The sequence below is a fragment of the Semicossyphus pulcher genome, unplaced genomic scaffold, assembly GCF_022749685.1.
Source record: "Semicossyphus pulcher isolate SPU_LCO1_2020_fin unplaced genomic scaffold, fSemPul1.0.p SCAF_8, whole genome shotgun sequence".
Classification (NCBI taxonomy): Eukaryota; Metazoa; Chordata; class Actinopteri; order Labriformes; family Labridae; genus Semicossyphus; species Semicossyphus pulcher.
Window position 1 is genome coordinate 6,756,609 of NW_027211759.1, and position 26,268 is coordinate 6,782,876.

Here is a 26,268-nt window from a genome sequence, read left to right on the forward strand (position 1 = left end):
AACTGACATGCTGTGAACCTGAGCACCTTTTTGATAGAAGTCTGTGTGATGTCGCTGAAATCAATTATGCAATGCAATTAATTAATGTCAGCAATGTTCTGTAACATACTACAATATGCAAAAACACATAAGCAAGACAAATACCTGCCAGGTCCATGAAAGATCCTCCTAAATATGAACTGAATCTGATGTTACTACAGGAGCAATGTGTGTTTGTATTTACTCCTTTCTTGTATCCTACTTCCCTTCATCTTCAGGGACGAGATGACGTTGACCAGAAAGATTGGCTCTCTGCGTTACTTCTACAGCGCTGCGTACTTCTTCTCCGCCATCTTGGTCATCGTGTCTGCCATTGTGCCGCACGCGCTCAGTAAGGGCATCATCCTGCGCCGTATCTTTACCACGGCCTCCTACTGCATGGTGCTCAGAATGACGCTGACCCGCCAGCTGCCAGGATCCATCCAGATGTGGTACGACACTCTGGCGCTGGTCAAGAAGATCGAGGTGTGTTAAACAGCTTCTATCGAGAAGAACTTAATACTAGTTTGTGTTTGACACTGATTAACCTGCTTGTGTTTATTTGTCTTCAGGAATTCTTGTTGAAGGAGGAATACAGAGTGCTGGAGTACAACCTGACCACCACTGAGGTGGAGCTGGTCAACGTGTCTGCATCCTGGGATGAGGTTTGTTCACCTCTGTGTGTCGAGGCTAAATGTGAGACTTAAAGTGATAATCTCGAAGATTTTCATTGCAGAATTAAAGACTGGGTGTCTGGTGCGTCTTTCGCGGAAACAATCTCAAGCGACGGCCAGTTAGTGACGCGTTTTCCATCACCCAGGAGTGGTTTGTCTGCCAGAGAGGGTAGGGAGCTAATGAAACATAAAGCTGCCTTTCTGGTCTCTGCAAGTCTTGCGAGTAAACAGTAATCTACTATGGCTGAACAAACAAAGAAAAGATCGATGACTACAGATACAACTTCAAAAGTAGAAACAAATTCGACGCTCAGATGAAGGCAAACAGTCTAAAAAGGAAAGCGACCGTCAGTGAGAAAAACAGGAGCCAACCATGGACGTCACACATGCAACACTGTCTGGATATCTGGGAAGTGTGCTCTCACGTTTATTGCCATAGGTGCCGCCAAAGAGAAGGAAACTGAGATCTTCGAGATTACCACTTTAAGGACAGCGCTCTTTGGTTCTAAATATTTACTAGTAAAACTCAGGCAGGACGTTGCGGATATTTGCCTTTTCAATAGCTAATAGCTCTGGATTTGAGAACATTCTCTTTTGTTATGTGATTCTCCTGATATCTGCACAGCTCAAGGGTCTACTTGTATACACTTAGGTATTACATATATGGAGAAACAGGACAGTAATAGAATGAAAGCTGACCTGTACTGTAATGTAGTTGACTTTGTGCTATTGAACCTTTAGGGGTCCCGGGCCAGGTCTTGGGCCTTGGGTTCGAGGGGCCAGTGAAGACCTCTACAGCACATCTACATTGGGGTGCTTAGAAGTGCAGAAGCAAATACTAGACATAGTTACTTCAGCGGAGACTGGTGAACGAGAGACTTTGAGAATACTTTTTAAGAAGTGTGCTCCCACACTTATCGTTTATCGCCATAGGTGCCGCCAAAGAGAATGAAACTGAGATATTTAAAACTACTATTTCACTACTTAGAACAACAGATTCATGATCATATTGATGGTTGACTGACTGATAAGAAGAGCATACTTTTCGCTGCCTGGATTTCCTGAAGAAAGCCCTGAAGCCAAACTTGCCTTGGTCTTAGCACAGGATTCTCAGTACAGACATTCTGGTGAAGGAATGAAAAGAGTGAGAGCAATCTTTGGTGAGAGTGAATTGCACTTAATAAACTTTAGGGGCACCATATGGCAAAAACTACAAATAAAAGAATATCATCTGACTCACAATTTCCCCAAACATCCAGTATAAGTTGTATAAGTCGGGCTGTAGTTCATTAACTGTAAGAGAGCAGGACATATTTCATGAGTCACACAAACCCTAAATCAAACATGCATTACAGGTGTAATAGTTTTTACCATCACAGGGAGAGGGTAGTATAAACCTTATCTATAGGCAGAGGTAGGTGTGATTCATTGACCATCCAATACCGTGAGAAAACAAAGGTCCGACTGTCCCTCTGCATAATTAATTATCTGAGTGTCGTCACCAAACTTTGCCTCTGCTGGGAACGCTCTGACTCTCCCTTTCAGATTAAGGCTTGTGTTCATCACCTAATTCCTAGATTCTCCTCTTGCCTTCTCCTCTTCCTGGAATGTGCCACTGGCAGATGAATGGGAGGGGTGTTGCCTTTCTTTACAGCTGACAGCATCTACGTCAGCTCATTAGAATGAGAATTACACAGACAAACGTACACAGACCACGGCCCGAGTCCCAGCATTAGAGGAACGGTGACCCATAAAATGTCACGGGGGGGTCAATGATTAAACCGGCGAGTCAAGCAGAGTTTCCCCTTTTCTAACATTGATGTGTCAGCCGTTAATCTCTACAGAGGCGCTGACAGATGAGCTGAAATGAAGCCATTGTGAGACTTTGGGAGGCTTCTTCTGTCTTTGGAGTATCTCTTGTTTCTCATAGCAGTTTGGTCTGGTGTCGATGTCTGAAAACACAGCATGATGGACACACTCATTCACCCCTGAACCACAAAACATATACACACAGAATGTTTTCAACTTACACATGCTATAATAGTGTTTGTTAAAGTTGTTAAAGTTTTGTAAGTGTACAGTTAAAGTATTCTGAAGCAGTAACGCATGGATTATGTAGGATCATTTGTATTGTTTTATTTGTTCAAAAAGAAAAAAACTTTCCTTTTGCACTCTTCTGCAGGGCATTGGTGAGCTGTTTGAGAAGATCAAGCAAGAGAACAAAGCGAACGGACACCTGAACGGTGACGCCGGCCTCTTCTTCACTAACCTCTACGTCACACCTGTCCTCAAAAACATCAGCCTGTACCTGGAGAAGGGCAAGATGCTGGCTGTGGCTGGATCCACTGGCTCAGGGAAGGTAAGTCATCCAGGCGTTTATTGCGATGCTGACTTATTGCAGGTTGCTCAATGTGAGAGAAACATCTTAATGTCTTAGAATAAAAATTTATAGAACAAAGTGTTTCACTTATTTCCTCCAGAGTTCTCTCCTCATGATGATCCTGGGAGAGTTGGTGCCATCGGAGGGAAAAATCAGACACAGCGGACGCATCTCCTTCTCACCACAGACTTCCTGGATCATGCCGGGGACGATTCGAGACAACATCCTGTTTGGCCTGACCTATGACGAATACCGCTATACCTCTGTCATCAAGGCTTGCCAGCTGGAAGAGGTACCTTCCTTTTATCCTATTATTCATCCCTTTTGCTACTTCCTTACATCATTTGTAGGCATGTTTAACCATATTTGCTGCTCTTGCACATTCAAAATTTATAAATCATCTGCACCTAAAAACATTAAATACAACCACTTCCCCTTAAAGCAAAAGAGCTCTACCAAGACTCTATTTTCAGGGTGGTAAATCAACACATTGAGTCAATGTTTCCCCCAAAGTAGCCACGTTCCCAATCCTTTCAAAATACTCCTGTTGTACGGCACAATCTACTCAGGAATGTGGTCAATATAGTCAAAGAGCTTCAAATAAATACCCCTATGTTTGAAGCACAAGTATTTGAAACATACTGAATGTACAGATGGTGTGTTAAGCCACATTTTGAGATAATATGGGTGTTTGGAACATACAGTACTATCAAAAGGGTCAAACAACAGAAGTGGATCAAGTTACAACAGTAGTTAAAAAAGTTATTCAGATACTTTCGTTCAACCATAAAAACTTGAAACCACTGGAATCCATCGATACACACCAACTGTTTCAACCAAGAAATTTGAAAGAAGAGTTAAAGGGTTTATTCAGGCTTGAGGAGGAACAAGTAACGGCGTTACACATGAGGTAATTAGATCACAGATACATTTATTAAAAATGGGGATTACTAGCAGGAACACAATTTTAGAATGAAGACGATATAAAACCAAAGATGCTCTGTAACATCTGGCGTCTCATTTCTAAACTGTCCGTCTGACACACGTTAAGACACAGATCACAACAAGACACACAAGTCTCACAACACCTCGACAGGTAATTTAAAGAAACATTTACAGGTACGACCAACCGCTCACGTCAGCTGCACAGAATTCCAGTTAAAAATGTTAGCTAACCTGTCGTCTTCTTCTACTACTGAAAAATAGTTTGTGACTGGTGATGGCTGCGGCCGGGATGGTGTGGGTAAAAAAACACAAGCCCCAGACTGCAACAAGTTTATGGCAGTTTATTTGAAGTTTGAGTGTGAAGAAGTGTGAACAGCAGACTTAAAGTACATTTTAAATGTGCATAATTACCGCTATTAATTTAAACGCATTACAAAAGTATTTACATTTATTTTCTCTTGTCTTTATTTGCAGATTTAGTATTGAAGTAATCTAAAACTAACTGGAAGTAATCGGTTACGTTACTTTAAAAATGTGATATCTGGATTACGTTACTGGTTATTAGCACCTGTATTGGAATACATTTTTAAAGTAGCCCTCCCAGCCCTGGGGTTTATGTAGAGAATGTATGTAGAGACACGATAAAGCAGTGCTGTATAGGAGCAATATGCACTGCTATGAAAAAGTCACTAAATATTTCTTTATATTTCAGAGCAGTTTTCTCTGCTTCATTCATCTTTGCCAGCCTCCCTATCAAGTCTTTCCTCTTTCATTGGACTGATGCTCTGCTGAGTCGTCTGTTCGGAGTCTCTACAGAGCATCAAGAAGGTTCAGGTTTCCCCCACTCCACATTAACACCCATTATGCCCCTCACACACACACACACACAAAGACACACATGCTTGCAGATTCTCTGTCTCTTACACTGATACACACACACACACTTGTGCACTCATTAGCCTCAGTGTTGAGTGACGACCCCTCAGTAGAATAATGTCTCCTCTGTTGCCATGGAAATCTCCGGTTATGTCACTGGGATGGAATATGAGCTTGTTGGTTCCCAGTGACAGACGGTACAACACAGATGAACTGTATGGACTGTCAGGCCTGTGTTTCAATATTAACTTATTAAAGCAGAAGCATATGACTATTACATTTAGAAATATCCACAAGTAGAATTTGGAGCATGTGTATACCATATTTTTTAATGTTGATAAATCTGTATTTCTTAATTATGTAAATTTTTGAAATACACCGTATCAGCATTATTTACTGAAATCATTGCAGTACCTTAACAGTACGTGACACCATCACATGTGCCATCTCCTGTGGCTCTTGACAGTGCTCGGAGGTTTTGACAAAAACACAACATGTTGTCACAGCAAACAAAGGTGGCATGCAATATTGATGTCTCCACCTACAGCTTCCATTTTGTCTTTAAAGGGTGGTGTGAAACACACGAGGCGTGAGGCGTCAACAAAACTGGGATAACAAAAGCAGTGAGGAGCGGCGTCACATTGTCAGATCTGCTGTGTGCTGTATGGAAATGACAAGAGTGACAGGAAGTCTTCCTGTGTGCTTTAAGTGAGGTTCTTTTTTAGAACAGCCTCGAAAAGTTTCAAAGGAGCCCAATTTTAAACAGTGATGCATTGTCTGAAGTAGTCGTATTTTTTTTAGGATGTCATTAGATATTTATAAAATAAATATAGTGTGTTTAAATCTTTCTATCTAAGTTTGTTCTTATAACAATTCTCCAAAAAATAACGCACAGAGAAAGAAATAAAGTAAAATGAGGCATCAAGTTGAAAAGAAGAAGAAAATATATTAAGCTCTGAAACTTAAGCTCACTATACCGACCCTTTTTATATAATAAATACTGTTAGGCAACATTTTCACAAGGTTTAAGTTATAAAGAAGAGAGCGTTTATAAAGAGTTCTAACATTAAAGCGTAATAGAATAACAATAAAAGTGAGACAAATGGGCCAAACAAGTATAGAAAATAATATTACAAAGGATATTGAAAAGTAACATTGCACACAATATTGAAAAAGCAATAAAAAGAAACATTGCACATGATATTAAAAAAGCAATAAAAAGAAATATGGCAAACAATATTGAAAAAGTTGAAAAGAATGATATTGTACCTGTTCTGGAAAAAGTTATAAACAGTAATACTGCACATGATATTGAAAAAGTAATAACAACTAATACCGCACATAATGTTGAAAACATAATAAAAACTTATATTGTCAATCATATTGAAAAAGTAATAGAAAAAACTGTTTTCGGGGCACCCAGGTAGCTCACCTGGTGAAGTGCATACCATCAGGGCTGAGTCCCCTCTCTTTAACCCCCATCTAACCTCTGTCCCACTGTTAAAAAGGCCAAATAATGAGAAAATAATCAAAATATGGTAATATTTCATATGATTTTTAAAACTGATATTGCACTGAAAATGTAATATTACATACAATTAACAGACACACAGGTTAAAACTAGGACAACAAAGCTAAATGCTTATAATTATTGTTTACTGGGATCTTAAACTGCATTGTTGACACTTGTTATGTAAACAAACATGAGTAACAGTAGTTGCTGTAGTTATAATCTTTGCAGTGTAACACCTGTCAATCAAAGTGAGTGTTTTCACCCTAACTCTGTTATTCGTAAGATTCTTCCAACATAAAAACATCCTTTTAATAGACACTTGAAATAAGATTAAAACAGTGAAACAACAATAACAGTCCTGCATACAGCAGTTAGATATGTATGACAATGTATTTCTGTCTTCTCATATACATGAGCTCAAGACATGTTTGTCGCCTTTTTACTGGTGGTGTCAGGTAGTTATTCCAACGTACGACAAGCATGATAAGAGAGCGTTCTGCTACCAAGCTCTTATTTTGGCTTTGGCAGAGAAAAAAAACATTATCATAGCGATCAGAAGTGTAAACATTAAGTTGATTTTGAGTTGAGGCAACCAAGTGCCAATTCTTAATACTCATTCTCATTGCTCTGTCTTACCAATCATTTAAAGGGGCTGGAAAAGACTTAAAATAAGGAGAGAAAGTGCACACAGGGTTTTCTACTTTTCGGACAAAATCCCCAAGGCAACCCTGACTCGACTAGAGCAGGTTCCTCCAGACAGAGACGAGGGCTTTAGTGGGCTTCAGACAGTAATTCCTCACTATTGTTGCCCCCTGAAGCACCAGACAGACTGCCGTGGGTGGTCTACCCACTGTAAACCCATCTTTTCCTCTTCCAGTCTCGAGCTGCTGGCCCGGCAGGTGCTTTTTGTTCACAGTGAGACTCACAACATGTCTTTTTACTATGCTGCCTTATTTAACAAGCTGTTAAACAACATGTTAACTTGATCCCCTATGCGCTCCTGTCAGGAGCGGCGGAAGCTGCCGTTAAGAAGGTAGGAAGTTTTTAACGATGATAAACTTGTGCTTTCACTTCATCCTTATTGGTATGGGCGTCTATTTCATTATCAAATATCACATGACTCTACTACTTGTGACATCCTTCGTGTGCCTATCCCATCTGTGGTTTGTGCTCTTTGTGTGGTTTGAATTTTGACACTAAGTCATGTTTTGAACTGTGTCTTGGTGATGTGTTAATGCACTGACATAGCATCCCATAAAGATACATGTACCCTTGTTTAGTTCTTTTGAAGGTGTAGGTCCAATAAAAGGTGAAGTAACACATCTTTTATGCATCTTAATAAATCTAGACTCCTTAAGGAGCACTAAAACAGAAATTCTTGCCTATTTTATTGTGTTTTTGTTCGTTTTTATTTTGTGATTTTATTGGTAATGACAATATTTTCTCCTGTCTGCTTGGTACAAAAATTGTATACTGTTTCAATTTGCCCGTGGTGTGTTATCTAGTCAAAAACTGTTGCATTTCCATGCCCAGAACACATTGGAAAAAATCACGAAGTTTGCATCCCATAAACGATCTATGCACTATACATTTAAACACCTAGTTAAACATAATGTGACAGGTCGACAGCCATTTCCTTCCCCTAAAAATGATTTAGGAGTCTCAACGTAGAAAATTTGGACATTTTGCAAGGACAACAGGCCTTAATTCAGAACCTATGGCCTACATATGTCACGCTTTAAACACGCTGTAAAAACTCCTCAAAAGCTCTCATCAAGGAGACACAACAAAGCTCTGTTTTGCTGTTTTAATATAGCAACCTTGCATATTGCAAATATAATATCAAGTTTTACTGCTGGTTTTCAACGTGTGCCTCACCCTTCATCCTAGTGGCCCAGTCATAATGTTGTGTTTTCATTCCAGAGTTATCAGAATTAGAAGATACAGTTTGTTCTTACAGTACATCTCCAAACATTGAGCCAGATTCAGTAACTGTTACATTTAGCACAGTGGTAGTGCAGCTCAGCTTTATTCATATTGTCAGCATGAAACTGATACACTTACGCAGAACAATGTGTGATTGATGTGGTAAAGAGATGGTTTGACTGTCTTCATCGTCTTAATGTGTTTTCACCTTTCTATCAAGCTGTCTGGTATCACACAGCTCCTCTTGCTGTTATAGAAAAAGTGACCATGCATGCACATGTTTGACCCGCTGACCTTTTTGTTTTCCTCTCCAGGATTTCGCCTTGCTACCTGAGAAAGACAAGACTCTCCTCATCGAAGGAGGGGTGACCCTCAGCGGCGGTCAAAGGGCTCGCCTCGGCCTGGCCAGGTACTTCCTGTCACACCTGAGCGTCTGTCAGCACGTCTCATTCAGGCCTTTTGATATGTCATCACCAGCCCGCCTCTGCTGATGAGTGATGATTACTGTTTATGAAGCTATTTTGTTTGAAAAAAAAGAATGTGAGTCATTCCTTTAATCGATTAAGATCTAAATATAGCATTGTGGGAGTTAATCAATTTGTTTACTACAATCTGTGGTGTGTCATGGCTCGACGTGAAATGAGAAATGAGAGTTGATCTACCTATTTTGGGGTCTAAATGACTAAAGGGTATAGAAGCTTTGGGATTGCTCTACCTTCAGACTGCAGACAAATGTGGCAGATTTTTTTGCTCATATGTGACTCAGGTCTGTTTTTTTCCGTGACAGTGTGAACAGCACAAATCACACAAAGTTTTTGCATGTATATCTGTCATATCGGAATTCATGCAGATTTTACCTAACTCTTGTTCGACATTCGTCACAATTCTGCGCTGGTGGTAGTCAAGCTGTAAATATAAATATGGAAGACGGCTCCTGACGCTGACTTCCATGGCACCCATGTTTGTTTACATACAGTCTTTGTTATTGTTCTTTTGTGCATGCGGGTCAGTTAAAGACCGTGATTAGCTCGCACTGCAATCTTTTATTTATTTATTTTTTTGGCTTTTTATGCCTTTCATTTTAGAGAGAGGAAAGTGGATAGTGGCGGAAATGGGGGAAGAGAGAGTGGGGATGACACGCGGGAGTTGAACCCGGGGCCGCCACATTGAGGACTGTAGCCTCTGTATATGGCCACCGATTTTAAGCGCTGAGCTAAACCAAGTTCACACTGCTATCTGATATTGGCCACATTTTCAAAATGAACAGCCAAAGAAAAAAAATCTGATCAGAGCCATGAATCGGAATTGAGCACTAAAGCTTGTAGTGTCAACGTAGCCGTAGAACACCAGCCAAGAAAGGCGTGCTTCAGAAATAACCATTTAATTCCCTTTAATTTGAGAATGAGCTAAAGGGCTAAAATATAATCAGCCCTGACGGAAGCATTCAACAGCAGCACCTTATTTCCGATGCATGTTGACTTCTGCAATTTTTATCTCTGATCTTTTCAGTGAGAACATTTGAAACATAAATCTCAGGACCATAAACCGCTCAAGGTTGTCATCATCATCCTCACTAGCGCTTCCATTGTAAGCATTTCTATACCCTGTTGGCCAATGGAAACATCTCTTAAATAACATTTACAAGAATTTTAACATGTTTGGCCATATTTCAAATTAACGTAATTGTTCCCAGCAGTGTAACGAATCGTGCCTCTGTTGTACATAATCATAACCGCTCAAAGCTGAAAACCATCATCTATCATTCTAATCTGAGAGTCTGCCTGAAGAGAAGCTAAACATTGTGTTTTATAGTCTCACATTTGAAAGACGAGTGCTGTCTATGGCCTGAGCTGAGCTTTATTACTCCATTAAACCTGTGTGTAGTCAGACACTCTCATCTTCCCATGCAATATTTATTGTTTTAGTGTCCTTGCATCAATTTGCCGCCACTCAGAGGTTCATTCCTGCTGTCATCACTGCAAATACTCACTGGAACTGATTTATTCCCATTGGAACCGACTTCCTCATTTACACCCTTTTCTCTTGTTTACCCTGTTTCCTCTTTTTCTCTTACCTCATCATTACTGTTTTCTCTGTACGTCACTTTTTCTCATGCGTGTTTTCTCCCTCAGGGCCGTCTATAAAGACGCAGACCTCTACCTGCTGGATGCACCTTTCACCCACCTGGACATCGTGACAGAGAAAGAGATCTTTGAGAAGTGTGTATTCTAACAGAGACTCTTTCATGTGGAGGAGTTGGGGGCTGGTGGAGCTGAAGCTTAAGTTCACGGTCAAGGTTATCTCTTGTTGTCTCAGGCACACTGGGGTTGACTGTTGTGAGTAACGGCTGCGTCATCACTCTGTAACCTTCTCAGGAAATGGGAGTTGTGCAAAAGGGAATTATCTTTGTGATAACAATTTTCAAAGGGAGAAGCTGACACATCTTTTGCTGAATGAAAATTTAGTTAGCACTAAGGATGCTTATTGGCAAGTATGTTGTGATTCGACACGTGTAAATACTGTGGAAAGAACTATTTTCAAGAAACCTATCAAAGTACAAAGGACACACTACCATATGTATGAAATCTGAGTTACAGTCCCTGTAGCATTAAAGGGCCAGTTCACCGATTTTCAACCTCAGTCCCATCATGCTATTATGGGGAGCTGATGCCATTATGGTAGAAACATTTTTTTCGCTCTGTGCCTTTATTGGACTCTATCTGCTTCTCCAATGGGCCCTGGAAAACCTCCACCAGACTACGTAAAACGCGTCATCGGGCGGAGGCCAGGGAGCTCGCTAAACTACACTTCCTCAATCTAGGATGCCCTCCTCCGATGTCATGTCTCGTTCAAAATTGTCAGGTTTGAAATGTAGACTGCAGACCTGAAGATTTTTTAGACGATCCACCGGTATATTCTCGTCATATTTCGGATTCCGTCCCGCTCTGAGCCATCGCCTGCAGCAAAAACGGAAGCATTTCATTCCAGCGTCTCTCGCTGGGCCGTTCCTTTCAGAGGGAGGGGCGCAATGCACGCTGGGTGTTGTAGGAATGTAGAATGGGTGAAACCACGAGCTGTTTGTACAACTTTCTCCACAGCTATGGCGCCAATTTCAATTATTATTGCTTCTATTGATTACAGAGAACACCAGCTTTGACTGACTGCTCCTTAAACACCATAGATCTACTTTTTGTGAAATCTGAGCAAATGAAATAACATTTTCCTGCATCAGTAAAAAAACGTATTTCTTTCTTTTCTATCAGAAACGTAATACTGCAATACAGAAGTATATTATGACATATTCTTAAACGCTTAATTAGCACAAGCAGTAGTTGTTTGTGTTTTTTATAGAAGCAGCCGATCCCTTTTATTTGGCTCGGTTTAAAAAATGTTATATGTAAACGTGTATCTGCCTGTTCTCAGTCTCTCATTCTCTGTATCTCTGCACAGATGCGTCTGTAAACTAATGGCCTCCAAGACTCGTATCGTGGTCACCAGCAAGTTGGAGCATCTCAAACGGGCAGACAAAATCCTACTGCTACACAATGGAGACTGCTACTTCTACGGCACCTTCTCTGAGCTGCAGGCGCAGCGCCCTGACTTCAGCTCCCTCCTCCTCGGCCTGGAAGCTTATGATAACATCAACGCCGAGCGACGAAGCTCCATCCTCACCGAAACCCTCCGCAGGGTCTCCATCGACGAAACTGCTGGCTTTCGGGGCCCGGAGCCAATGCGCCAGTCCTTCCGCCAACCACCACCTCCAATTATAGTCTCTGGACCCCAAAGCCATCCTGGAGGTGATGGCTACCCAGAGAAACGCAAACAGTCCCTCATCCTCAGCCCGCTGGCAGCTGCTCGCAAGTTCTCCTTCATCGGAAACTCCCAACAGACTGCAAACGCTCCCCAGTCGTTGACTGAGGACGGAGTCCGGGAACTCTCTGATAGGAAGTTCTCTGTAGTTCCCGAGGATGAGCAGGTGGAGGAGGTGCTCCCCAGGGGCAACTTGTACCATCATGGGTTGCAGCACCTCAACGGGCAGCGACGCCAGTCTGTCCTGGCGTTTATCACCAACTCTCAGGGCCAGGAGCGCAGAGAGCAGATGCAGTCCTCCTTTAGAAAGAAGCTGTCCATCACGCCGCAGTGCGACCTGGCGTCCGAGCTGGACATCTACGCTCGCCGCCTGTCAAAGGACAGCGTTTATGACATCAGTGAGGAAGTGGATGAAGAAGACATGGAGGTAGAATCTAACTGTTTTTGTCAGCTTTATTTTCAAGATGGAAACACCCACAACATGTACTTGATTTTGTCTCTGTTTCTTCACAGCAATGCTTTGATGAACGTGAGAACATCTTTGAAACTACCTCATGGAGCACATATCTACGCTACATCACTTCCAACAAGAGTTTAGTCTACGTCCTGCTTTTCATCGTCTTCATCTTCATCATTGAGGTAAAATCACCACAATTTATATATTTTTTATAATGCGAATATAATTAACAAAAACAGGTTTGTGTTTTTCTTTACACTTAAAGGTCGCTGGTTCAGTCATTGGCATCTTCCTCATTACTAAGTAAGTGTAATTCTTTCATTTTCCTCGAGAATAAAACAGCATGTTCGATATATTTTCTCTCACATACAAGTCAACATTTAAAAAACACAATATATGTTACAATAAATGAATGTTACACATGTCCTTACTGGCAGGGCTACGGACTAAAATTCAGTCCGTGTTTCATTCTCAATCCTTGCTCTGTTCTATCAGTGAGATCTGGAGGGACGGCGCCAACCCTTCTTCTCCCAACTACATCGACGAGCAGCACCCCAACGCCTCGTCTCCCCCCGTCCACTTGGCAGTCATCGTCACGCCGACCAGTGCTTACTACATCATCTACATCTACGTGGCCACCTCAGAGAGCGTGCTGGCTTTGGGAGTCTTCAGGGGTCTCCCATTAGTGCACACATTACTCACTGTGTCCAAAAGGCTGCATGAGCAGATGCTCAGCGCTGTAATACGAGCTCCCATGGCTGTGCTCAACACGATGAAGTCAGGTGATTTTCTCTGATTTCTTTCTTTTATAAACAAACTGAAAATATAAATGTCATGAATGTTGTCATACAGTATCTTTTCCTTGTTTCTTCCAGGTCGGATCATGAACAGATTCACCAAGGATATGGCCACCATCGATGACATGCTGCCCCTGGTCCTGTTTGACCTCATACAGGTATTTAACAACTTAATGGATGACATAATATAACGTAGTATTTGTAATTATGCTGACCATATTACTTTTTTCCCCTCCACTAGCTGACATTGATTGTCACGGGTGCCATCTTCACTGTGTCCATCATGCGGCCTTACATCTTCATCGCTGCCATCCCGTTGGCTGTCATCTTTGTTATCCTGAGAAAGTACTTCTTACGAACTGGACAGCAACTCAAGCTGCTGGAGGCTGAAGGTGAGAGTGGGGGAGGAATTGTCACTATTACAGGAGTAGTGCAAAGACTCTTTATGTCATCGTGATGATGTATGAACAGGTAACAGAACTATCCTGCAATCCATCGGTTATCATGTGAGGATTTTGCCTCTGGGGGCAACAGGCAATATTTGGGGCTTCAGTTGCATATCTCCGTCCATTTATTATTTTTGATAGTCCAACTTGCAAAATAGAAAGCTGAATGAAAGAGTGAGAAAGAGAATGAACTCCTTAAGATGAACAAGTTTGCCTTTGTGTTTGTCTTCTACTTCACAACGTAATATGAGATTGAGAGATTAAGAACAGTAGTAAAAGTAAAAGTAAGAACATGATAGGAAACCCCAATAGAGTGAACAGAGGAAGCCAGAATCGCGGTCAGACGCCACAGTCATCAAAACTGCCCGTCAGCTGGCAGAGCTGGTGGATGGCCCGGGGCCAGAGGGACGGAGGTCAGGCTAAAGAACAAAAACATGACGGCGGGTCGAAGGAGAGGATGGAGGGGCTGCCTCAGAGGGGCGGGATCAGTTTATAGGAAGAGAGGCAGGGGAAATAACATGAACGTTATCCTCCAATCAGCTGAGAGTTTGACGTCCCAGTGAAGGCAGTTCAGTCATTTCTAAAGGCTTTTACTCATCAGACAATTTTTATTGTTTGCAACTAAAATCCAAAGGAGAGAGAATTATTATGATTGGTGTGTTTCAGAAATAGTAAGTGCTGATATTGTTTTGCAATGATGAGAAGGGTCACAAGAAAGCTGCTTTAAAAAACTAAATTTAATTACAATAAAACTACAATATTTTCTCTTTCTTTTCATACAACCTTTATAAACTAGTAGGTGGGTTGTTGCAACAGTTGATCAGGTTGCAGGTGGCTGTTTCACGCTGCACCATCAGTAATCTCCGAGCCCATCTGCTATCGTCTGACAGCTTTACAGCCTCTGGGAGTGCAGACACCTTTTCGGTGCTACCAGTGTAGCCAGCAGTCAGCGATAAAGGACTTCCAGCCCAGACTTCCTTTTCCCTGCACTGCATTGTTTACAGTCCAACTAGAAACTTGAGAAGCGAGAATGGAGTCGGTGTTGAGAAACAACATTTAAGAACGGATTGTTAGCAGCTTACGTGCAGATATTTGTCTATAGAGATGAATAAAAACCTAAATCGGCATCAGACGACAGCTGACGGGAGCCAGGATGGCATGACGGTGGATTACGTTCCACCCTGCACACAGACTGTTTTTCCTGAATCCAACCAAAGCCTGCTGATACGTGATTTGTCAATACTACACAGACGATGAAGGCACAACAAACACACTACCAGCGGAAACCAGAACACGTCCAATACCAAGATGCAGTTTAATGCCTACAGATTCTACATTTGTATGCAGAATCTTTAAACAGAGATGAGACTTCCAGCAAACACTGCAGTAAAGAAGTCATAGTATTGAAGCCAACAGGTCTGCAGAGCTCTCGACAACCAGAGAATAAGACAACAGATCAGTGGACTGCTGACAAAGAAGCCACTCTGTGTTTTTGGAGCTCCCTGCTCTGATCTCGATTCTGTCACTGAATGTGTGTTTGGTGATGACAGCGAGGTTTCCGGAGCTGCTGAAAGCACTTTGGGGTCAGAGAGATGAGCTGAGCAGGGATTTCCCTTAACCCCATCCTGGTGTAACCAGCAGCACGTCAGATATAATGCAGTGAATATTATGTGCATTAGTCACGAAAATGTTTAGAAGAATTCTTTGGCTTTTGGCAGCATTGTTCCTTTTACATTACGAAGAGATGCCAAAGATGTTTCCCACATAACGTCACACTATAGAGGGTCGAAATCAGTCAACAACAAGGTATGACTAATAAAGTGACTCCCTCTCAGCTCTACCGCAGAGCCAAATCTGGTTTCAAGTGAAAAAGGCAGCACATAAATGATTCATCAAACTCTTTTTCCACACAGCTTGTAGAACAATGGTAGACGTTTTTTGTCCCAGTTTCCATCTGACACTGGTTAGCCTCCTGTAGCAATAGGAAATTAGCTTCTCTGCTATCCTGCTCCTTGTCTGTCTTGCCTCTTGTCACGTCTGCAATGCCAATTCTGCAGTTAGTCCCAATATTTGTCCCTTCTCTTGCAGCTCGAAGCCCCATCTTCTCCCACCTCATCATCTCGCTGAAGGGGTTGTGGACTATTCGGGCCTTTGGGCGTCAGACCTACTTTGAGACCCTCTTCCACAAGGCGCTTAACACTCACACAGCCGCCTGGTTCCACTACCTGGCCACGCTGAGGTGGTTCCTCTTTCGATGCGACATGATCTTCGTGCTGTTCTTCACCGCCGCTGCTTTCATCGCTGTTGGAACCAACCGTGAGTGAAGGGACTTAACTTTCACTATCTGATATGTTTTATGTTTGCTAGCAAAACTAAATTATCCCACTTTTTCATTTAGTTTAAAGCACGTCAGGATATTGCACGCATATCGTGGGCTTGATCCACACACTGGATCTGGATTAACTTATAATTAATAATCAACCATCTATGTTTGCTAACATGCTAACCTAGCCAAGTTAGTTAGCATCTTACCTTGGAGCAAACAAAGGAGTTTTTATTGATCTAAGCTGCAAGTGAGGTTTTTGGCTTCGGAAAAGTGAAAAATATGACACCCCTCTTGCAGATTCCATATGCACGCCGTTTCGGCATTTCTCCTTGTTCTGAAAGCTTGACAGGCCTCCCGCGCCTAGTTACGGTTGCTAACGTAGGATTGGACAGTGGCCGCTCAAGGGAGGGGCTTAGCCAAGGGTCAGTGGAGACTTTTTGCATGTACTGAAATTTCATGTAGCACCTTTAAGTTACTCTTAAGAGTGAGTCAGTGAAATCCTAAACACTAAATGAAGAGGTCGCTTAGGCAGTGGTGTCATTTAATATATTTCAGTTCAAGGTCATGACCCCAGAATCAGGGTCAAAGAATTTTGCTTTTGGTGCTCAGAGCACTGAGACATTAGATAAAACTGCAACCAGACTAGCCTCCTCTCTACCACAGAAAGGTCCCAAAGAGAACTGGTCTGTGAATTATTCATAGTAAACAACACACACTGGTTGTGGTAGAAAGGCAGAAGTTTCAGATGTGAGCAAAAGCTGAGCCCAGAAAACCAACTCTATCTGTGACTCAGGAAGATTTGGGGAAAACTGACCCTTTAACACAAATAATGAAAATAAATCTTATGACAACAGAGATTTATGATCCAAATGAGGTGAAACTGAGAAAACTGCATGAGCTGTGATTGCAGCAAACCTGAGTGGAGCCTTTTAGGTAATGAGAGCAGCAGCTGCAGTAGTTTGTACGTAGTGGAGGGAGGAACGAACACGGTGAACTTTCAGTGAGTCAGTTAGTAAACACTTTATAATTTCCACTGAGTGAAGAAGCTCCGGTCTTATCTGTGTGCTGCAGTGTGCAGAGTCAGATATCAGGATCATAACAGACAGTGAAAACTGCTGGAACGCCACCGGATAAAATGTCATGTACAGAAGGAAGCATGTGTGTGTTTGGTTAAAAAATGGGAAACACAAGTACACACACACCGACGTACAAACATGTGTTGCTGCGTCATAGTCTGTGTTTATGCTGAGAGCTGATTACGGGGTCATTTCACAGCTCATTAGGTTCCAATAGAGCCAGAAGCAGAGCTGAAATACCTGACATCAGAGAGAGCAGCTGTGATTGGACTGTACTGATGAGTGTGTGTGTGGCTTTGTGTCTATGTGTGTGTGTGTACGCTGCAGAGGACAAACCAGGGGAGGTTGGCATCATTGTGGCCCTGGCCATGCTCATCCTGGGGACCTTCCAATGGGCTGTCATCACCAGCATCACTGTAGACGGACTGGTATGTAGTTCACACACACACACACAAATCTCTCATCATTGCAGGGCATGAATTGAATTAAATACCACACAACCAACGGCCAGCCAAGACTGTCAAGTGTTTCAAACACAAATATTAGAAGATGTTTTGATTTTTATTTAAGTTTATTTTAAAGCACAAAAACGTTCCTTGTATCTGTGATTCTGATTCTCAACACTTTCTATCATCATGACATCATGAGTACAGTATGAGGTGAAGTTTAAGGGGACAGAATGTAGTTTATAATTAAAGTAATCTTGCAGATTTTCATTTAAATAAACGTCTGTTAAGTCACTATCTATCACCGAATGAGGTAACACAATGGTGATTTAGCCGATGGCCCACTGATGAAAGCCTTTGCATTTGCAGTATTACAGACTGGGTGTCTGTGGTGACTTTCACAGAAAAAATCACAAGCAGCGCCCAGTTAGTGACGCGTTTTCCATCACCCAGCAGTGGTTGGTCTGCCAGAGAGGGTAGGCAGAGCTAAGCGGCTGCTTTTCCGCTCTCTGCAAGTGTTGCGAGTAAACAGTAATCTACTATGGCTGAACAAACAAAGAGAAGATGGATGACTACAGATACAACTTCAACAATAAGTGAAAATCCAAAGAAAAAGAAACAAACTCGACGCTCAGATGAAGCAAACAGTCTGAAAAGGAAAGCGACCGTCAGCCAGGAAAATCAAGAGTTACAGCCGGAGCCAACCGTGGACGTCACACATGCAACAGAAATAGTTAAAGAAATTTTAAAGACTTTCTCATCTGAAGTTCCCTTCTCAACAACTCCATTGAGAACAAGAGTAAACTCTATTTTTACAGAGTAACTCCTAGTGACCTACAGCTCAACCTCTCTCTCTCCTCCTCTCAGATGCGTTCTGTGGATCGGGTGTTTAAGTTCATCGACCTGCCGTCGGAGGAGCTGCTGCCACCAGGGAAATCCAGTGGTAAAGGAGGCCCTGACCTCGTCATCGACAACCCACACGCCCAAGACTGCTGGCCCAACCGCGGCCAGATGGACGTCCAGGGCCTCACTGTGAAATACACCGAGGCTGGGCGCTCCGTTCTCAGCGACATCTCCTTCTCTGTGGACGGAGGGCACAGCGTAAGTACAATACAGCCACATAACAGGCTGTAGTCCTCTGCTGGAGCAATTCAAAAACCTTTTGTACCTGTTAGTCTTACATACACTCATATCTGTAATATGTCCCCTTTGTACTGGATTTCAAGTACCTTGTGCCATTTAATTAGGAGAAGAAATACACCAGCAGTAGGCAAATACAGTTGAAAGTCATATTTGACCACTGCCTCTGTCTCTCTTTCTGCTGCTGGCTGTAATTACAGTCTGTATAAGCTCCTCATAATGAATCCTGGAGGACAGCAGAGCTCAGAAAGTGTCTGCACTTTAGCCCTGTCCCATTAGCTTCTCTACGGCCTCCTGATAAATGGGCTAATTGTTGCCGAGAGGCCGCAGAAGAAAGGACAGTGAGCTTTTAGACTCCTAATAACCTGAAGGCAGCATTCAAAGTGTTATAAGTCCTGTAATGGTATAGATACATTCAGTACTGCTTTGACAGATGCATGCACACAAAAACAACAGAGAACTTTAACATGGTGATGAATGAGTAAATTGAAAGTTTTAAATGTGTCTGTTCTGGTTGTGTGTGTGTAGATAGGTCTGCTGGGTCGGACAGGTTCAGGGAAGAGCACCCTGCTCTCCGCTCTGCTGCGTCTCGCCTCCACGGACGGAGAGATCTCCATTGACGGCGTCTCCTGGAGCTCCGTCTCCCTGCACACCTGGAGGAAGGCGTTTGGAGTGGTGCCGCAGGTATGTCTACGACTGCTGAGCCACTTTTCAAGACACGTGACATGCACAACATGATGTATGAATGTATAATATATTATCTGTTGTTTGGTCGCGCAGCGAGGGAGGAAGAAAGGGGATTAAAAAGTTTAAAGAGAGCTGAAACAAAGAGTTTTTCAAACATTGATTTTGTAAAATTCAGAGAAGTCATTTTTGAGGGTAGTGGATTACTTTTCAAATGGGGTGTATTTTATGGTGAAACGTATTTGTAAATATCAGGATTGGTCACAAGAGAAATCACTAACTTAAAGGCTCCATCTAAAGAACGACTTTCTAACCTACTTAATGTGTCCATGTGTTGTTTTGTCCTATCCTACAGGACATATCATGACTTAAAAGTGTTTTTTCTGCTTTGTTTTCAACAGAGAGTCTTCATTTTAACTGGAACCTTCCGGATGAACCTGGACCCACATGGGCGTTACAGCGACGAGGACCTGTGGAGGGTAGCCGAGGAGGTGAGCCTCTGTCTTAACTATTACTATTAGCTTTTCCCTGCTCTTGCAGACAGTTGGAGGTTGAAGATACAATCTCGATTATTTCAATTTCGTGCTCTTGAGCGCCACCCATTGACGATAATCGGTAATTATGAGAGCACCCTTCCCAATTTAACCAAACTCTTGATTTTCCTCGCTTTCCTTTTCAGACTGTTTGCTTCATCTGAGCGTCGAGTTTGTTTCTTCTTCTTTGGATTTTCACTTATTCTTGAAGTTGTATCTGTAGTCATCCATCTTTTCTTTGTTTGTTCAGCCATAGTAGATTACTGTTTACTTGCAACACTTGCAGAGACCAGAAAAGCAGCCGCTTAGCTCCGCCTACCCTCTCTGGCAGACCAACCACTGCTGGCTGATGGAAAACCCGTCACTAACTGGGGGCCGCTGATTTTTTCCGTGACTGTCGCCAAAGATACTCAGTCCGTAATAATACTATATACTGCAAATGCAAAGGCTTTCATCAGTGGGCCATAGGCTCAATCACCCTTGTGTTACCTCATTCGGCGATAGATAGAGACTTAACAGACATTTATTTAAATGAAAAAGTTTTAATTAGTTTTAATTAGTGGTAATGTACTTTTATTTTTTTGTGAATTCTTTATGCTTATTTTTCAGTGAAGTATTTCAATGAATCTGCAGTGTCGGTAGAAGAGAAACTGTCTGGTCACCTAATTGTTCATGTTTAATGAGTATAGTCTGAAGTAAGATCTGCCCTGTGTGTCCTCAGGTGGGTTTGAAGTCGGTGATCGAGCAGTTTCCAGACAAGCTTGACTTCCAGCTGGAGGACGGAGGCAACGTGCTGAGCAATGGACACAAACAGCTGCTGTGTCTCGCCCGCTCCATCCTCAGCAAGGCCCGCATCCTGCTGCTGGACGAACCCTCCGCATACCTTGACCCCATGTCAGTATTAAGCCATAAACAAAATCAGATGTGTGTGCGGGTGTGCGTGTTTGAGTACAACATAGGGTCTACCATCAGCTTTAAAGCCTCTCTGAGTCAAATCTATAGCAAACAGATGATCTGCACTTTAAACGTGATGCAGTTTCCAAACATCATTTCAACGATTTAAAGCATGACAAACTATTTGTCGTGCTAAGACAAGAAACTTTTTGGCTTGTTTGTGCCCCCGATCCAAAAACTGAAATCCAATAATCCCAAACTTGAAGATGGTTGCATGTTAAAGGAGCCTGCTACCTCTGACTCTTGGTGCCGTATGTACTGTGAGCCTGGATTTTTCGGGTGCAGTGTTTTAATGGGCTAATAGGGAACTATGAGATGGCTCCTGCTGCTCAAACCCAGCTGAAACCTGAAAGCCATCAAGGGTTTGTGTGTATTTTCTGAGTGTTTGTGGCACCCTGAGATCCCAGCGTCCAACATGTGTGGCGATCCTGTCACTGCATATGGGGACAATCTAGAGTGCTTACAGCAAATCTGACTCTGTAATTCTGTGTGTGTGTGTGTGTGTGTGTGTGTGTGTGTGTGTGTGTGTGTGTGTGTGTGTGTGTGCGTGTGCGTGTGCGTGTGTGTGTGTGTGTGTAGCAATATGTGCAGAGGAGGGTCATGATTGTAAATGAAGCCTATAATGAGCAATCTAGTTTAGCCTGAGGCCAACGCTGGCTTCTCTTTCATGTTTGCCTCAACAGGAGCAGAACGCTAAGCTAATGTGTTAGCAGCAGAGAGAGACAGCCTTTGATGATGATGATGATGATGATGATGATGATGTTAATGACGATGGGGATGGGTTGTGTGTTTGTGTGCATGAGCAGAACGTTGCAGGTCCTGAGGAAGACGCTGAAGCATGCGTTCTCCGGCTGCACCGTCATCCTATCGGAACACAGAGTGGAGCCGCTGCTGGAGTGTCAGTCTTTCCTGGTAAGTTTGGAATACATTTTGGATTTTGGACTCTGTGCAGAAAGTTCACCAACATTTTAATGCTCAGGAGTGTAGGAGGCCCTCTTCCTGTATACTTTCGGACCGTTTTGACGTCATTGTGCTGGGTAACATATCCGGCTGTCTTCCTGAAAGATGTTTGTCTTCCACCTAAAAATTCTGCAGTTTCTTATTACTCATTACACTTAGGACGATGCATCCTGTACCACATACGCACACGTTGCTGGGTGTTGATTGCTGTGGTTGTAGAGTGCACCTAATGTAACTCAGTACTGAGGGAAGGTTCACTTTGTTCTGTGCAAACACAACATTCAGAATGAGTCAGCATTCACATCACAGCCCCGACGATCACTGTATTTCCACAGCTCCTTGGATTTAGACATACATAATACATGCAAGCAAACACACTCTACTAACAAACTTTTCTTCGTCAAGATGATCGAGGGCAGCTCCATGAAGAGCTACGACTCCATCCAGAAGCTGCTGAACGAGACGAGTCACCTGAAGCAGGCCATGAGCCCCGCCGACCGGCTCCGCCTCTTCCCCACGCTTCACCGACTCAACTCCAGCAAGAGGGCGCCGCCACAGACCGCCAAGATCTCATCCCTACCGGAGGAAGCCGAGGACGAAGTCCACGACACTCGCCTCTAACCGGCCAGGCACATGAACACACACTTCACACACACACACACACACACTTAACTGTAACCCTCATGGACGAAACCAGGGACTGATTCTGTGTTTTGATACTTATGATTTAAGCTCTTATTGGACAATTTTGAGGTATTTTTTAGAACCATTATCATCATAATTCACTAAAAAGGAAAACTATGAACTAAACTAAGATAATTCCCTTCATATTTATATTAAACAATATTGCCTTGTTTAGACTTGGTCATTTTAATACAACAAATATATCGAATAAAACCTCATGTTTGCATGCTAACAGCCCGGCGTAAAAAGCTTAGGAGTTCCATGAATAAGAGTTGTGTGTGCGGTGCAGAATGTGGAGGCTGAAGTTACACAAATGGATCTTCATATTACAAGTGTGCAAAACACTGCAACCCAGCCGCAAGTGAAGAAACGATATGAGTAAAACATTTGTGTGAAGGTGAATTTAGATTGAATAAGAGGCTGTAAGACAGATGCTAAATAACTCATGAATCAGCAAATTCCCATATTGAAGCTTTTGTTGTAAATTAATTCACAAAATTAGAAAATAATAATGATCACGTGTGTGTACGTGCTGCAGGGTAGATCTGACCTCACAAGCATGGAAGATGGAATCCTCCATGAATTAGGAACCACCGCTAACAAGATGAGCCACTAATGTGCCAATAATGCACATAATAGCAAGACTGTGGTTCAGTCTGACTAACTGGACACTTTGTCGTTGTTGAACCGTTTCAGTGCCTTTGTAGGTTTCAGTCAGTCAGGAGTTTTTTGTTTTTTTTTAGAGTCCTTCAGTTCAAATAATCCTCAAAAGTTTCCAAATTGTATTTGCTTTAAAAAAGCATGGACTGCACGATTGTTGAACAACATGTTTTATCAGTTTGAAATAAGGGAATTCTTTCAAAGAAGAGCACAAAGTGGCAGCCACTGTAGAAGTCTGACTCGCTTTAGATCATACTGAAGCTTTTCTCTCCTGTACACGATATACATACATGTATGAAGTATACATAGCTAGCGTGACATTTAGATCTCTTTATATGTGGATTTTTGCACAGATATGATTATGCAAAGGTACTCAGAAGGCTGCTTTTATAAACAAATCACTTTAAAAACAAATACCATTATTATACTGGCTCAACCAATCGTGGTGCGGACCAGCATCTCTGCTGTACAAACTACATGAAGGACATTTTGGAGAACATATACGCCAATACTGATATGTTTGTAACAGACCCATATCAGTTTATGTACAAACCTACATCTGCTGCAAGTTGCCAAAAACATAAACAGAATGTGGAAATCGGTCGATCCTGCAGGATGAACGTAGATCAGAGCTTTGTTAAAAAGCTTCTTCAGTGACTTTAGCAGCTGAGAGTCAGACTTCTACAGTGGCTTTAAGTGTACTACGCTGAGGTGTCTTCTGAATATTTAATTTAGTACTTTTGGTTTGTCAGTCTGACTCTGCAGGAAATCCACTGCCTTAAACACACACACACACACACACACACACACTTACAGGGACAATGAAGCTGATGGCTGACACGACTAACAAGAGACGACTCAGATTCCCGTATTTTTCTATCTGAATGCACTTTAGAGACAGCCTGAGGTACTCTTCAGCTTCCACTGCAAGGAAACAGCAAAATAATCAAAGGCTGAACACTTTCTGTTTCTCATTTCCTCCATAAAATGAAGTATAGGTAAAATATCATCATAACAAATCAGCTTTTTACTTTGATTTTTCCGTCTGTTTCTTGATGAACTAAAGAGAAACATTTTCTATTTGAGAAAAAAAGTCTATTTTTTCAGAGCCGCTGCTGTAAAAAATGCAAACACTTAACATTTTCCTTCTTTTATTATCTTCCAAGTTAAATCTGTTTTTGCCTCGAAAACTGGAAACGATTGTGACTCTTCTAATTCACTTTATTTTCTTAGGCCGAGGGAAGAGTGTGTTGCTTCTTTCATACTTAATAATAGTTTTGTAAAGCAGCGATGCAAAAAAATGTAAGGTACTGAGGAGATATGCTTTGATATGTTAACTGTGATGACAGATTTTTTTACAAAGTAAATTAAGAACAAAGCTGTTTCTTACTCATAGGAAAGGGACACAGATGTCCAAAAAATGTATAAATGTATTTGTTCAATCAACTATATTTCCAGTAAAACTAAAGATTTTGAGAAGTCGGTGTGGTTGTGTCATTTGTAAATGCTGGAGTGCATCAATTGTTTGTGTTTGTTTGTTGCTTTTTCTGTGACTCAGCGATTCAAACTGTGTTCTCTTTAAAAAGGACCCATTGTCAGTCAGTTGCGATGTTGCGTTCCTGCAATTTCCCGCAAATTCAACCAATTGCTACAACTTTTTCATGACCTTTCTCTCCCTCTCTCTCTCTCTCTCTCTCTTTCTCTCTCTCTCTCTCTCTTTCTCTCTCTCTCTCTGTCATATTATTGCAGCTCATTAACTCTGTATCTTCTGGTCCCACTAACATTACTAACCACATATCTTCCCGGGAGTTCTCGTGCTCCCTTATCCTGTAGGTTCCTGGAGATTGTTGCTGCAGACCACCTGCTGCTGTGGACCTGCTCGACTGCAACAACTACTAACATCAGCCTTCCCCATAGTATCATTATTGTTGCTGCTAATGCTAATAGTAGACCTGTTGACTTCAACTGTTACAATTACGATTACCTCAGCCTTTATCATTACTCTGCTTCTCTCGCTAATTTATTTATATATTTATTTTGCTAATCTTCACACTAGTCTCTCACTATTATTGGCATTGTAACCATAAGTATGTGTCTGTTGTTGTTCATGTAACAAGGACATATGTTGTTGTGGTAACAAGAACATATGTTGTTGTTGCTCTCTTTGCCTGTCTCTGTCCTGCATCTCCTTCTATCCCATGTTCGGCCCATCCAGTCGAGGCAGATGGCTGTTCAACATGAGTCTGGTTCTGCTCGAGGTTTCTGCCTGTTAAAAGGACGTTTTTCTGCCAATGTGCCGAATGTTGCTAAGTGCTACTCATGGTGATTCATGTTGGGCCTCTCTTTAAATAACAGAACAAAGAGTCGGTCTAGACCTGCTCTTTCTGTAAAGTGTCTCGAGATAACTCTGGTTATGATTTGGCGCTATTCAAATAAAATTTGATTGATTTGATTGACTGACAAATCAGAGACGGTGTTACCAACTTTGCACAAACCAGAGGTTTTGTTATGGATGTGTTTGTCAGCACTGATTTTATAAAGTCATTGTACAGTGAGATAGTCGCCTCGTTCCTCTCCTTCAGTCCTTCCAGTCGATTCACTCGCTACAACACATACAGTATGGGATGTCACGCCCTCGTGTTGTACCTCGTTCCTCTCCTTCAGGGAACAGAAGTCATAGTCATAACATTTTGTTTTTTCTGCATACGCCGCAGCCTGCTGATACGCGATTGGTCGATATTACTCGGACTACAGGTGTGATAAAAACGGAAACCAGAATACTTGCCATCCCTACAATCTGCGTCCCTGTACAATCTGTGAATAGATCATGCCTCTACTTATTTTTTGTCAAATATAAGGAGATCTAAACTAGTGCACACAAGATAAATACAAAAAATGCTTGGGACTTTAGTTCTCGGTAAAAGTCCACAAGAACAAAAGAATCAGGAAAAGTCCGATGGGGA

The 26,268-nt window shown here is 42.1% G+C and overlaps 1 protein-coding gene across 1 annotated transcript in view; it reads left to right on the top strand.

Moving 5' to 3' along the window:
- cftr (CF transmembrane conductance regulator) overlaps positions 1-24,784 on the top strand; it is a 35,989-nt gene extending 11,205 nt beyond the window's left edge. The window contains exons 8-27 of the mRNA XM_069685898.1: positions 258-504; positions 591-683; positions 2,875-3,051; positions 3,173-3,364; positions 8,647-8,741; positions 10,465-10,551; positions 11,783-12,569; positions 12,656-12,781; positions 12,865-12,902; positions 13,095-13,381; positions 13,475-13,554; positions 13,638-13,788; positions 15,931-16,158; positions 17,572-17,672; positions 18,558-18,791; positions 19,359-19,514; positions 19,916-20,005; positions 20,769-20,941; positions 21,808-21,913; positions 22,367-24,784. Of these exons, the coding sequence (XP_069541999.1) occupies positions 258-504; positions 591-683; positions 2,875-3,051; positions 3,173-3,364; positions 8,647-8,741; positions 10,465-10,551; positions 11,783-12,569; positions 12,656-12,781; positions 12,865-12,902; positions 13,095-13,381; positions 13,475-13,554; positions 13,638-13,788; positions 15,931-16,158; positions 17,572-17,672; positions 18,558-18,791; positions 19,359-19,514; positions 19,916-20,005; positions 20,769-20,941; positions 21,808-21,913; positions 22,367-22,582 (3,664 nt within the window). The 3' untranslated portion in view covers positions 22,583-24,784. The remainder of the gene's footprint in view (positions 1-257; positions 505-590; positions 684-2,874; positions 3,052-3,172; positions 3,365-8,646; positions 8,742-10,464; positions 10,552-11,782; positions 12,570-12,655; positions 12,782-12,864; positions 12,903-13,094; positions 13,382-13,474; positions 13,555-13,637; positions 13,789-15,930; positions 16,159-17,571; positions 17,673-18,557; positions 18,792-19,358; positions 19,515-19,915; positions 20,006-20,768; positions 20,942-21,807; positions 21,914-22,366) is intronic.
- Positions 24,785-26,268: the final 1,484 nt, after the last annotated feature.